This window comes from Palaemon carinicauda, chromosome 5 (assembly GCF_036898095.1).
Source record: "Palaemon carinicauda isolate YSFRI2023 chromosome 5, ASM3689809v2, whole genome shotgun sequence".
Taxonomy (NCBI): domain Eukaryota; kingdom Metazoa; phylum Arthropoda; class Malacostraca; order Decapoda; family Palaemonidae; genus Palaemon; species Palaemon carinicauda.
The window spans coordinates 179,217,535-179,232,089 of record NC_090729.1 but is presented as its reverse complement, the minus strand read 5'-3'; the positions used below and the strand labels follow the sequence as shown (position 1 = coordinate 179,232,089).

At 47.9% G+C, this 14,555-nt stretch overlaps 1 protein-coding gene across 1 annotated transcript in view; it reads right to left on the bottom strand.

Moving 5' to 3' along the window:
• LOC137640685 (U2 small nuclear ribonucleoprotein auxiliary factor 35 kDa subunit-related protein 2-like) overlaps window positions 1-14,258 on the bottom strand; it is a 37,155-nt gene extending 22,897 nt beyond the window's left edge. The window contains exons 1-4 of the mRNA XM_068373181.1: window positions 14,123-14,258; window positions 12,564-12,655; window positions 10,859-11,064; window positions 4,909-4,983 (exon numbers count right to left, since the gene is read on the bottom strand). Of these exons, the coding sequence (XP_068229282.1) occupies window positions 4,909-4,983; window positions 10,859-11,064; window positions 12,564-12,655; window positions 14,123-14,151 (402 nt within the window). The 5' untranslated portion in view covers window positions 14,152-14,258. The remainder of the gene's footprint in view (window positions 1-4,908; window positions 4,984-10,858; window positions 11,065-12,563; window positions 12,656-14,122) is intronic.
• Between the last annotated feature and the right edge of the window lie 297 nt (window positions 14,259-14,555).

Below are 14,555 nucleotides of genomic sequence, written 5' to 3'. Positions count from 1 at the left end.
CGCAAGTCTGACTGTGTCTGCTGTCTCCATGCTGAACCGGGTTTGTTTGACAAACCTGTTCAGAGCCGAGAGATCGATGACGGGTCTCCAGTCTCCAGTAGCCTTCTTTACAAGAAAGAGTCGACTGAAGAAGCCTGGAGAGCCGTCCACGACCTCCTGGAGAGCACCCTTCTCGAACATGGTCTTGACTTCGGCCTGAAGGGCCAGCCCCTTTGCCGATCCCATGGCATAGGAGCTCAACGACACTGGATTCGCTGTCAGGGGAGGTTGAGATGACGTGAACGGGACGCGATAACCTTGGCCGATCACCGAGATCGTCCAAGCATCGGCCCCGAGATGTTGCCACCTGCGGACGCAACGCTGAAGGCATCCCCCCACAGGTGGACACGCAGGGGGACTGCCACCCCTAGGGCTTGCGGCCGCGGCCGCCACCCCTAGAAGTCTTGCCTCCCCTGGAGGACTTACCACCCCTCTTGACCTTGGCTGGAAAGGGCTGGGGCTTAGACACCACTTTCTTAGCTGCCGGTGCCTGTTTGGGAGCCTTACGAGGCTGTTGCTGCTGTTGTGGCGGGGCTGGAGGCTTATAGGGCCGAGTTGTAAGGGCCCTGTGGAGGAGGGAGTCCGTGCTGGATTTCCTCCACCTCTCAGCCGTTCGCTCCAAGTCTTGAGGCTCAAACAGGCTCTCCCCCAGGAGGGAGGCATGTCGGAGCCTACACACATCTACGGCGGGGACCTTCGGATGGAATCTCTCGGACACAGCATCGCGACGCTTCAACACCGAGTTGGCCCACAGGGTGGTAACCTGGTGCGCCAAGAACTCGATGGAGCGGGTGCCCGAGAGCAAGAAGGTCTCTAGGGCCTTCCTATTGGTCTCCTTGGACAAGTCCTCAGATCGCAATAGGATGCCCAGAGATCCTAACCAGAAGTCCAGCCACGAAGTGGCCTGCATGGCACACTTAGCGACCTTCTCGTGGTTAAGGATCTCTGCCGCCGAGAACGACACCTGCCGGGCAGAGAGTTTCTCCAAGGGAACTCCCTTCGCCAGCTCCTCCACAGAGTGATGGAGCGGAAGAGCGAGGTTGTGCTCACCCAGGATCTCGAAATACCTCCTCTGCTGAAGGCGAGGAGGAGGGATGAGTTTGTTCCCGGCAGTGGAACGACTGGAGGAGGCAAGAAGTGCGAGCTGAGCATTGGCCCTAGCTCTGGCACTCTTCAGCCCCCGAGACCAGGGCAGAGCTGCACTGGTCTTAGGGGCCTTCCGAACGTCGAACACTTCATCCAGAATTGTGTCTTTGCCTTCACGGGGGGGGATGACTGGATCCGTAAGACTGTTAAGTTGCCTTATCAGGCTTAGGACCTGCCAGAAGGCATGTTCGGACTCTTGCTGTTCTCCTCCCTGTGGGCTGGCAGCTAAGTCTCCTGCCCCAGGAATCTCTTCCTGGGGTGATACGTGGACATTCCCCTGGGTAGTCATGGGTTCCTGTCGAATCTTTGCAGAGGATTTAGGGATGGTCTTGGAATCCTTGGGCTCCCTCCTAGGAGGGATACAGGATCCCAACAACGAGGTTCGAGGGGCCCCTTCCTCACGAGACAATTCTCCTGCCTGAAGCGAAGTCTCCCCCCCTGGTGCCGGGGGGAAGACTACCGGTCCACTGGACTCACCTGAGGACGGAAAGGCCTCGTCCACGGGAGAAGGAGAGAGTACTCGTGCCGGAGAGGGGACCCTCGAGACCGACCTCTTGGGAACCAACTTCGCCCTGGGGGAAGTCACCACGAAGTCCACTCCTCTCTTTCTCTTCAGCGAAGGAGAGACAGCCGCTGGTTTGTTACCCTGGCCGGCGAGTGCTGGTTTCATAACCCTCACTAACGCCCGTGCCAGCGGACCAAACCAAGTCTGCTGCTCAAAGGACACAGAGTCCGAAATCCTCGCTAAGGTGAAAGGGATCGGGCGATCCTTTGGAGTGGACACGACGGTACCTGCCTGAAAAGAAGGTGGGGAAGAATGCTGTAATGACCTGTCCTCGTCCTGCAATACCAACCTGTGCTTGGATGGAGGTGATCCCGAGTGCCGTCTAGGAGCACGCGTCCCTGCTGCTACCACCGGCTGTGGAATTCGCCGCGAACTATGGTCGCGCGAGGGTGAACGGTCGCGCAAAGGCGAATGGTTGCGCGGGTGATCGCGCGGGCGTACAGGCGAGCGGTCGCGCGGGCGCGCAGGCGAGCGGTCGCGCGGGCGCGCAGGCGAGCAATCGCGCGGGCGCGCAGGCGAGCGATCACGCGGGCGCGCAGGCGAGTGGGCGTGAGGGTGGGCAGGTAAAGGAACACGTGTCCGAGGCGACGAACGCAAGCGATGGCGCGACGGCGAGGGATCGTGCTGCCGCGTAGGTGAAGAAGATCGCTGGCGATAATGATCACGTGATGGTAAGCGATGGCGAGCAGCATGTGAAGGTGAATGATTGCGCGCCAGAGGGCGGTCGTTCAGGGTTGAGCGATGAGGAGCAGCATGCGTAAGCGGGCGATCGTTCAGGGTTGTGCGATGGCGAGCAGCATGCGTAGGTGAATGATCGCGTGAAAGGGTGCGATGGTGATCAGCATCCGCAGGAAGGCGATCGTTCAGGGTTGTGCGATGAGGAGCAGCATGCGTAAGCGGGCGATCGTGCAGGGTTGTGCGATGGCGAGCAGCATGCGCAGGTGAATGATCGCGTGAAAGGGTGCGATGGTGATCAGCATCCGCAGGAGGGCGATCGTTCAGGGTATTGCGATGAGGAGCAGCATGCGAAAGCGGGCGATCGTGCAGGGTTGTGCGATGGCGAGCAGCATGCGTAAGCGGGCGATCGTGCAGGGTTGTGCGATGGTGATCAGCATCCGCAGGAGGGCGATCGTTCAGGGTATTGCGATAAGGAGCAGCATGCGTAAGCGGGCGATCATGCAGGTTCGTGCGATGGCGGGCAGCATGTGAAGGTGATCGCTGGCGAACTGGTGATCGCTGGCGAGCTGGTGATCGCTGGCGAGCTGGTGATCGCTGGCGAGCTGGTGATCGCTGGCGAGCTGGTGATCGCTGGCGAGCAGAAGGTCGACGCGTGTCCTGTGAGAGGATAGGTTCACGAGCAGGAACGGGAAGATCGCTGGCGCGTTGGCGAACATGTGTTTCTGACACACGATGGTGAGCAGGGAGTTCAGCAGGAACTAAAGGGTGGTCAGAGACCGCAGGGCGATGGTCCTCAAATGAGCGCTGACGCTCGGAAGAGAGCTGACGAGCAGGAGAGCGCTGGCGAGGGGGGCGAACCTCAGGAGAGAGCCGACGAGCAGGTGAGCGTCGGCGAGCAGGAGAGTCTTGGCGAGCAGGAGATCGTCGACGAGCAGGAGATCGCTGGCGAGCAGGAGAGCGCTTGTGCGCTGGCCCTGCTCGCGTAAGGGAAGAATCCCTTAGCCCCGAAGGGACCGTTGCCCGTCGGGTGACGAGTTCTCCAGAAGGCGAAGATCCGGCAGGAGATGGAGAGCGGTCCGCAGAGAGGTTCAAGGAGGGCGGAGTAGTCGGTTGAGGCTGACGAGGAGAGTCCCCCCCGGAGGACGAAGACCCAAAAAGGCGCCTCTTAGTCCCCCTGTAAGGGGAAGGGAGGCCCTTGTGGCGTAGAGGGCGGTGAGCCTTACGGCGGAGGCGGCCTCGGGGGAGATCGTCGGGACCATCGGTCCTCCGAAGGGGAGTCTCCTTCAAAACACTTCCCTCAGAAGGAAGCTGGGCAGCAGTCGAGACCGAAGGACTCACTTCCCCCTTCGAAGGATGCACGGAAGGAGGAGGAGAGCCTAGAGCACCATCACCAGCAACAGCACCTGCGTCGGAAGGCCCAGCCACGTCGGAGGCCTCTGTCACCACGACGTCGACAATAGACAGAGGGTCTACCTCCGCTACCACCGGCGACTGTTTAACAGCGGCCCCCAACGAGACAAGGTCAATAAGAGCGACCCTGGAGGGCAAGCCCTTAAGCCCCAGGGACGACCAAATCTGCAACAGATCATCACTGGATAAAGTATTATTATCAATAACCTCCCCCGGAGGAGGAGGGGGAACCGCCTCGCTATGGGAGGCGACGCCCTCTCCCCCCACCGAAGGTAGGGAAACAGAACAAGGGCCTGCGCTCCCACTCGGACGACTCTCCTTAGGAGGCGGACGAGGGGGAGCTTCGGAGGAGGTTTGGGCGGCGGAAGAAGAGTCCCGAGAACCTTCCTCCTTCAAGGCTAACCCCGGAGGAGAACGGTCTCTCTTGGACTTCTTCTTACGCCGACGGCCAAACCTCTCCCACTGGGAGGCAGACCACTCCCTACACTCACGGCACATGTTATCCTGGTCGCACCGTCGGCCCCGACATTGAGGGCAGAGGGTGTGAGGATCCGTACTCACGTCCGACATGAAAGTCCCACAAGGACGGCCGGCAACTCCAGGGCATGTCCGCATATTAAATAAAAGAAAATAACTGAAGGTCAACTTCCAACCAATCACACAAGCTGTAAAGAAAAAGAAGAAAATTAAAGGCTGTCAGCGAAGGCGATGAACAGACACGTCTGATCACCGCCGAGCCAAAAGTGAAGTGAAGCAAGTCACCGGTGTGTGGAGGGGGGAGGGGTAGCAAGCTACCCTTCCCCACCCCCCGCTAACTAGCGCGGGGGTAATTAACCCTCGTTAAAAACTATTGGCTCGTCATTTCAGCTGCGCTAAAAGTAAACCCTTTGTAAATAGCGTGGTTTGTATTTCGGTTACGGAACAAACAGTATTTACAAATTATAAGTACTTCTCTTAATATGAGTACTTTATTTTTACACTTCTGAATAACTGCAACAAATGCCATTATACTAATAAAACCAAGTATGTATAGAGATGTAAAGGATATTTTTATTTGTCTTCATCCACACCTGCTCTTCTTTCTTCTTCTCCTCCTCTTCTTTTTCTTTTGCCTGCTTTTCTTCCCATTCTTTTTTTATGAGTTCCTGAAATAAGATTACTTTTTTAAGTAGGTACAGTACATCAAATTTTTATATTAAAAACTAGGCAAGATAATATTACTTAATTACAATCAATATTTTAAGCTCAGTTTAAAAAAATAAAGTTTTATAAAGTTGTTAAAGATGATGAATGTAGGCCCTGTTTGTAGGATTGAACTGTATTACAGTGTGATATATTGTAAATGGATCCCCTCTGAAGGTCCAGCACTTTGCTGCAGTAGAGGGGCTTGAGTGTCCCAATGATGGGCTGGGCAATGGTGGAGGGGTAGTTTATCCACCCTGGCAGGCTCAACCATACCGCTAAGGCCAGTTCTGAGAGACCAGACCAAGACTGGACCCCTATAGGCCTTCTCCTTTATTTTAAGATAGGCAAAGGCTAGGAGAAGGAAAACTCCAAAATCAAACCAAACAAGACCCCAACGGCGGAGCTTTCCAGCACCGGCGGAAGAGGGCAATGCCTGTCGGGCAGGCAACAAGGCGGGCCTTGACTTAACAAGAACCCGGCAGCCCGATGCAACCAACATCGGAGAAGCCGCCTGTCTCATATGTCTTGAGCCGCGGTGAAAATGATGTGGGCCAAGTGTGTGTGCGTGGCCATTGCAAAGCCACGACCACCCAAAACAATATACCTAGCTACTGGCATTCTGTCGTTTCCTCCACCCTTCTTCATCTCTTTCTCACCATCATCATCATCACCACCACCAGCAAGTCCTGAGGCGACAGCACTGTGGGTGAAGGGGGCAGGCCTGGATAGCTGGAAGCCCTTCGCCCACGACTGCACTCAGGCGGCGAGTCTAAGATTCAGTCGCTCTCTGGTGACGGTGCCGTGACACCAGAGTTCGGCAGCTGGACCCGTGACTGGGCTGGCCTATTGAGGACACCGCAGCCCACCCCACATGGGGAGGCCCCTAGAAAAGGTGGGGTAAACATCAGACACGGCAAACCCGTCTGGTCAGCTCACCGCGGCTGGCGGACATCCCACTAATGCGGTCGAAATAGCAAGAAAAAAATATTAACCTTAGGTGCGTGGAACATCCGCACCCTCCAAGACGTGACGAACACCAACCGCCAGGAACGACGTACAGCCCTCGTCTGCAAGGAGCTAGCCCGCTTCAATGTTGATGTGGCGGCTCTTAGCGAGACCAGACTACCCGAAGAGGGCAACATCAGGGAAGCTGGAACAGGCTACACCATCTTCTGGAAAGGCAAGGCCCTAGAGGAGCCTCGCATCCACGGTGTCGGCTTCGCCATCCGTTCCCAGCTAGTGCAGCAGCACAACCTCGCTCCCAAGGCCATCAGTGAGCACCTGATGACTGTCCGCATCCCCATCACGCGGGACAGACATCTCACCTTGATCTCTGTCTACGCCCCGACTATGACCTCAACCAATGATAACAAAGCTGCCTTCTACACCCAGCTCGACCGCACCATCCAGGCAGTGCCCGCCAATGACAAGCTCGTTGTGCTTGGCGACTTTAATGCCCGAGTAGGCAAAGACCATCGCCTGTGGGAGGGAATCATCGGGCGCCATGGCATTGGAAATTGCAACGCCAATGGCCAACTCCTACTGGGTCTGTGTGCAGAACACCAACTTGTGGTAACCAACACCATCTTCCAGTTACCAAAGCGACAAAAGACCACATAAAGACACCCACGGTCTAAACACTGGCACACCCTGGACTACGTCCTGACCAGAGCCAGAGACCGAGGAGACGTCCGCATCACCCGATCCATGCCCGGAGCGGACGACTGCTGGACGGACCACAGACTCCTCATCTCCCAACTCTCCGTGACGACCCTACGACCACCCAGAAGGGCACCTGACAGCGTACCACACCAACGCTTTGATTGTAGTAAGCTCCGCAACCCACAGGTGGCACAGAACTACAAGGAGGCCTGCGAACAATACCTCGCAGACCCTGTGGGTCAGGCCACTGTCGAGCACCATTGGACCACCCTCAGAAACGCCATGGCCCGTGCCGCGGAGGAAACACTAGGCTTCACCACCAAGAAACGGCAGGATTGGTTTGATGAGAATGATGCTACCATCTCTCTTCTCATTGAAACCAAACGACAAGCACGGCTGACTTTGGAAAACCAACCAACAGCAGCTAACAAATGTGCTCACAAGGTGGCTGAAGCTGGTTGCCAAAGAGGTATCCGTGAAGCCCAGAACACCTGGTGGCAAAGAAAAGCTGCAGAAATACAGAGTTTCGCTGACCAACGTGACCTGCGCAGCTTCTATGCAGCAACAAAAGAAATATTCGGTCCCACACGGTCATCAGTGGGCAGCCTGAAGGACGCGGATGGGGCCACGACCATCACCGACAGCGAGGGCATCCTGGCCAGGTGGAGGTCTCACTTTGAGAACCTCCTCAATGACCAAGCAAACACCCCAGACGATCTCCTGCGAATGACCCCGCAGCTTCCCGTCCGTCACTGGATGGCACTACCACCCTCCATCCATGACTTCAACAAGGCCCTGCAGCGCATGAAGCCCGGCAAAGCCCCAGGGCCAGACAACATCCCGTTGGAGCTCCTCACTCACGGTGGCCCCGGCTTGAGGAACCGTTTGATGCTCCTTATACTGAAAATATGGGAGACCAAGACCCCCCCCAGTGACTTCCGCGATGCAAACATCACTACCATCTTCAAGAAGGGAGACAGGGAGAACTGTAACAACTACCGGGGAATATCACTACTAAGCATCGCGAGTAAGATTTTCGCTCGGATTCTCCTTGACCGCCTCCTTATTCTCGCAGAAGACGTCCTGCCAGAGTCCCAGTGCGGCTTTCGACCTTCCCGCGGGACCATAGACATGATCTTCTGTGCGCGACAACTACAAGAGAAGAGCCTCGAACAACAACAGCCCATAATGTTCATCTTCTGGGATTTGAAAAAGGCCTTCGACAAAGTACCTCGACCTGCCATGTGGGCTGTCCTCAAAAGATATGGCTGCCCACCCGATTTTGTCGAGCTGGTGCGTGCCCTCCATGACGGAATGGTTGGGAGAGTCTGCCACCAGAACTCTCTTTCAGACCCATTCCCCATCAACGGCGGCCTGAAGCAGGGCTGTGTTCTGGCCCCGACGTGTTTCTCGCTATACACCGCGGCAATGCTCAACGAGATTCCCCCAGACACACCCTCAGTCGACCTACGTTTCCGCATGGATGGAGGCGCTTTCAACCTCGCTAGACTCTGCGCCAGAACCAAGACCACCTTGTGTGCAGTGCGAGAACTGCAGTATGCTGACGACAATGCCACCCCAGGTCAGACGGCAGAGGACCTACAGTCGTTAGCTGATGCATACAACTCTGCCTACGAACGTTTTGGGATGCAAGTCAACTCAGACAAAACCAAGACCCTCGTCCAACATCCACCAGGACTGATGCTCCCCAACTTCAATACCACAGTGAATGACCAACCGTTAGAACAGGTGGACCAGTTCTCCTACCTAGGGAGCATCCTAACATCAGCTCCCACAAGCAAAAAGGACGTGGAGAACAGGATCAGGGCAGCCCACTCCGCCTTTGGCCGACTCAACCGCCGCGTATTTAACAACCACGCACTGACAATGACCACCAAAATAATGGTGTTCAGGGCAGTAGTCCTCTCCACGCTCCTGTATGCATGAGAAACATGGACGCTATATAGTAACGATCTTAAAAACCTAGAACGCTTCCAACAAATGAAACTGAGGCAGATCTTGAAAATCCCCTGGGAGAGCCACACCACCAACATTGAAGTCTTAGAACGTGCCTCGCTGTCCAGCGTGGAGGCCACCATCATCCACCACCGCCTCCGCTGGATAGGACACGTGCATAGGATGGATCCATCTAGGCTCCCAAAGAAAATATTCTACGGAGAACTGACCCAGGGCACCAGACCACGAGGAGCCCCGAAAATGCACTATAAAGATCAACTAAAGCGCACCCTGGCTCTAACTGACATCGATCCTTCCTCATGGGAAGAAACAGCCAGGGACAGGAAAACCTGGAGGAGTACAGTACACCATGGCACCGTGGACTTCGAGGAGAGGAGGAGACAAAATGAGGAGGCTAGGAGGAGAAGAAGGAGAGAGCGATTAGAACAGCCCCGCCCACCACCTACCCTCCCTTGTGAACACTGTCCGCGACTCTTCCACCACAGACTAGGACTTAACAGCCACATCAGGCATAAGCACCCACCCCACAGATAGGAGGCTGATGGCTAACGACAGAACCCAATACTCGGACACGAGTGGGCGCCGACGACGATTGTAAATGGAAATTACATCCAAAATATATTAATTATATTGCGTTGAAACTGGTTGTCACCCACTCAAAACCCTTCAGTCAATAACAAAAAGTTTTTAGCCATATATATGACTGGACACAATAGCTTCTATTTCACATTGGATATGAAGTTAAAAGAAAAAAAAAAGAAAGAAAGAAAAAAAGAAGGAATAATGTACATACTTTGATACACAATATTCAGCAATTGTCATATTCCACATCCTATCCAAGCATAGACATCAATAATTTCCCCTTCTGAATGTGAGATTAGATTATTAGTTATCATCGTTTACAGCACTTGCCTCCAATGACACTGATATGGTAAAGGTTAGGGGGGTGGCTCAGAATAAATGTAGGGTGGGGAGAGGCAGATCCTCTGGATGATAACATACATACCAACAAAGGATGAAGGATGACAAGTAGAAAGAGGCATTAGAAACATTGAAATTGTCATCTTCACGGATAACCGGATTGTAAACATTTTAGTCGGACGGTGAACATTTAAGTGTCACTAGTACCTCCTTCATTAAAATAGTTATGGCATCCTCAAAATTTGTGAATATGCTTGTAGGGCTTTATCTCATTAACACCTTAGGGTGTTCTGCCACTTCTATGGCAATCTCACATTCTATTACATGCTCTTGCTTGAGTGCTATAAACTTCTTAACATCCTTGATCCCTACCATGTGGAACAACTTTCTGCTGCCTTTTTGTGCACTCTTAATGAGAGTGGAGGCCTGTGAAGTTGTTGATGCATTCATGCCATATCTTCCTCTAAATACTGTTATACTATATAGAAGGCTCAACTTCATTCCAAGCATGAATATGTAATAGTTATTCACATCCTAGATGAAAAAGTTTCTGAATTTTCCTTTACTCCTGTCAGAGCTAAAATATAGAAAACTGGAGAAAGTTCTTCATTTTAATCCAGTGATAGGAGGCCTTAAATCTTGCAATAATGCCTTGGTCAATAGGCTGGGTGAGAAGGGTGATGCTAGTAGGGAAAAAACCATTTTTATAACAAAGTTATTCATTTCGACACTACCTACTTGAACTTAACAAAGTTATTTATTTCAACACTACCAACTTGAAATGCATATGCTATTACCTTCGAAGTAATGGTCTCTCAACCTTTGAAATGAAAACAACAATTCTGCCCTAAACAGTAGAACACTGAACTCCCCTGCAGTGTCCAACCCCATATGCCAGACTTCTTTTCTGGCCAAGCTACTATTTACATCACTACCTCACTTTACTTTAATCAACGTGAGTAGCATTTCCCACCTTTGGTCTGATATCGTTAACTTTTATCTCTACAATCCATTTAATTTCTGATTTGTTGTGTCTTCCTTAGTTGAAGAGTAAATACAGTACAGCAATAAAGAGAACAAGAGAGGTTGTAATGCTCTATAGTGACTAACTTCAGTAACAAAAAACACAAATGTTTATACTGATATACAGTACAATATATCTTGATGCTAATATCCTCAATAACGTATGATAAAAATATTATTAGCATTTAAATTACTATAACTGGTGATAATACTAAAAACAGCATTGGCACAAATGAAGGTTGAACTGCAAACCTCTTGTCTCTGGCGTGCTTCTTCTTGCAAGCGCTCTTTCTCCTTCTCCCTGAGGAACTTTGAATGGAGAGCGGCATCACGCAATAGCCATTCTTCTCTTCTTCTTGCAGCCTCTTCCTCTTCAAGTCTCTGAGCTAATTCTTCATGGCGTTTATATTCTTCTAACTCTTCCAGGTATGCAGGGTCTAACAGAAGAGCTTCTTGCTCTAAAATAAAATAATGATGCTAGTAACCACAGTAGAATAATTTTCAAAATTTCATTCTTAAATTACTGTAAACTAAACATTAACCCTTTTACCCCCAGGCTATTTGGAAATTTCCAACCTTTAACCCCCAGGGGGTTATTTTTTTCCCAGCACATTTTGCAGTATATTTTTTTTTAAATTACTCTAACAGCCTTAATTTTTGTCATAGAGAGGTCAGGTTGGTCTCATTCTCTTGGAAAATGCCTGAATATTTTCAAAAAATTATCAAAATTATGAAAAAAAAAAATCTTTATAGCATTTTTTTGCAAGGACGTACCGGTACATCCATGGGGGTAAAGGGATGGCTTTTGTGAAACGTACCAGTACGTCCTTTGGGGGTAAAAGGGTTAACAAATAATGCATGCTATTTTACTAAAATTAGCCTAGTAAAGTGCAAGCAAATATTTTTAAACAAAAATGCTGTTCTGGAATTTCGTACCTACTCTTTACAAGCGCACAAATAACAGTGCTTAGAATGGTATGTTTATTGAATTGTAAATCAGTGCATTATACTAATTACCACCATATTAAGATCTATCAACTTTTGATCCATTCATGGACATGTCATTCCAATTAAATTCATTCTTTATATTTGGTCATATTCTCAGCCTCAAAGAATATGGCTTTATTATTCTCTTAATTTCAGCAATAAAAAAGGTCAAATCCCTGGTAATAGGTAACATTATATAAATTTTAGTTGAAAGAGATAAAATACAGTTTTAAATACCCTGACAAGTAATGCTACTGTTAACGTGAAAGTTCCTTCAAGTTACATGCCCGACCTGCAGAAATAGGATCTACTGAACATGAAAACATTATTAAGTTCACTTATAATATTATTAATAATAATAGGGGAGTTTTTGTAGCTTGTGGCCAACATTTAGGACAATCATTAACCTATGACTGGCGTGTTCTTCTTTGACTTGAATTCCAGAGAAAGTTCTATCAATCACTTCATCAATCTTTGAGTTGACATGTACTATACTGGAATTTATTAATGGTTTTTTTAAGTCCAGGAAAAAAAAAAATTGGAACCTAATATAGAACTAATAAGGGGTACTTTACTGGAACTTTAATGTTCTGCTCTGATTTATTGGTATAAAATGTTGAATATTCTATAAAATATCAAGGAATAATCCAACATTACTTATTTGAAGACTGATTTATATTTCTTACACTTTCTGCTTAGTGTAAGGAATTGAAAAATAATAATAATTTATAATGAATCAAAATCAGCTAAAAATTAGGGAAAGGGGGTAATTAATATCATGTAAGTAAAGTCTGATGGGATTTAATTTGCCCCTCCTAGGTCTTTCGAGTTGTATAAACAAAGTAACTACATTACCAGCAATATAGTACTCAACAGTCTGTAATCTGAAAAAAAAAAAACTTATTTCTATAAATCACAAGAAATTGTAACAATTACTGTTAGTAAACCATAATCTTACATAATTACATACCTTCTTTAAGCCTTTTGTCTCGTTCCTTAGCCTTTGTTTGCCGTTTCTGACGCCGTCTTTCTCTCCTTACTATGAGCCTCCAACGATAATGACTGAAAATAATTCAAGTATGTTGTCAATTGTATACATGGTGATTTCATAGTCTATTTTCAAACATGATTATAAATATCACAAAGGTTCTTTAACAATATCAAAACACCATATCTGTAATTGGTTGTCCCTCATTGAGGTGGGAATGCAGAAATTTCAAAATCACATATTTATATACAATATTTTAATTTTGCTTAATACTATTATTATTATTATTATTATTATTATTATTATTATTATTATTATAAGTGAGTAATGACATTTTAGAAGTGCATTTCGTTTGTCCAATGATAGGATTAATCATTTCTTTATCATCTGGATAATAAAAGTTTGCAGTAGTGTAGTTGTGTAGTCTCATTATTTGAGTACACATATATTGATATAGTTCATAAAATATTTAGTTATTTTGCTTGCAATGTCAACGTAGTTAACACATTGAATCTTGCTTTTAATTATTTTACTTTGAATTTGATTTTTAAAAAAATATAATCGAGACATTCAATTACAGATTCGATCGATGAGGATGCATTCTTCAAAATCCCCACTGATGAGGTATGTATCTTGGACTAAAAATTTGCACAGAGTAATAAACCTTAAGATAATGTTCATTTGGAGCAAAGCGAGCCACAGTAGAGTTGAAAACCATTTGGGGAATGTGATGCTTATCATCAGTAATGTTAATTTAGTTTCACCCCTCTTACATGAACCATATACTTTTCCAACTGGTTATATTTGTGTTAATTTCTTCCCATTTTCTAATTATTTGTAAGACGTGACCGCTGTTCTACAAAAACTGTGTCTGTTGTTCTGCAAAAACTCTATACAAGAACACCACCTAAGTTAAACTTCCATACCTAACCTAACCTACAAGATTTTTCCTTTCCTACTTAGCTAACAGGGGCTAATGCCACTGTACAACCCCCTTACACTGCCGTATTCTTAGCTTACCGTGTATTTGATTTGTAACCCGTTTCACTCCTGGCAAGGTGGGGAAGTTATGGGGCATGACCGTCATCATACATATACCACTAATGCCTTATATAAAGCAGCTAAATTGGTATTATTGTAGTGTATTACAGGGTAATGTAACCGAGATTACGCCCCCTACACTGCCGTATTCTAAGTAGGACATAATAATACATACAGGTGGCCGCTATCATGCATACACCACTAAAGAAATATTTACGTGGTAATGACAAGCTTACCAATTTAGCTGCTTTATATAAGGCCCTAAGCTAAAGTAGCCGAACCTCAATAGGGTGTCAATAAGAGAAATATTTAGGCAGTAAAGAAAAAATTGATACCACATTTTTAATGAATACGTGAGAAGTGGCCGCTGATATACAAAGGCTCCTATCTTTCATAGACACCCTATCTTACGTCATACTGAGGTAAGGCTACGTTAGCGTAGGGTCTTAGACTACTCTGAAGGGAAAAATGGCCTGCGTAGGCAATCTGTGTTCAATTACCTTACTCTTTCCTTCAGTTCGATCAGCATTGCGAGGTCTTGTAACTAAGGTGTACCAATTTTATTATGAAATTATGAATAGCAGTTGTTTTACTTATTTGTAACGTTGTTGTTGTTCGGCTCCTTCTCTCAGGGAGATGCATTGTAGTAGTAGCGAAGAAAATGATGAAGTGTAACGGCTCTTCTCATGTAACTTAAATCTTGAAATATACTTTTTATATTGTTCAGTATTTACATTTCTAATAGAAAACGATATATTTAACGTCATTGCAATTACAAACACTAATAGTACGGGTAATTGTCGTGATTGTTAAAGAGAAAATCCAATATTTATGAAAGCGTTTTTACATTTTGATACTAATATTATCAGTGCAACTCGAAATGGCTTCATATTGATGTATAAAGGTAATTTCAAAGCCTCACTTTAACTAATT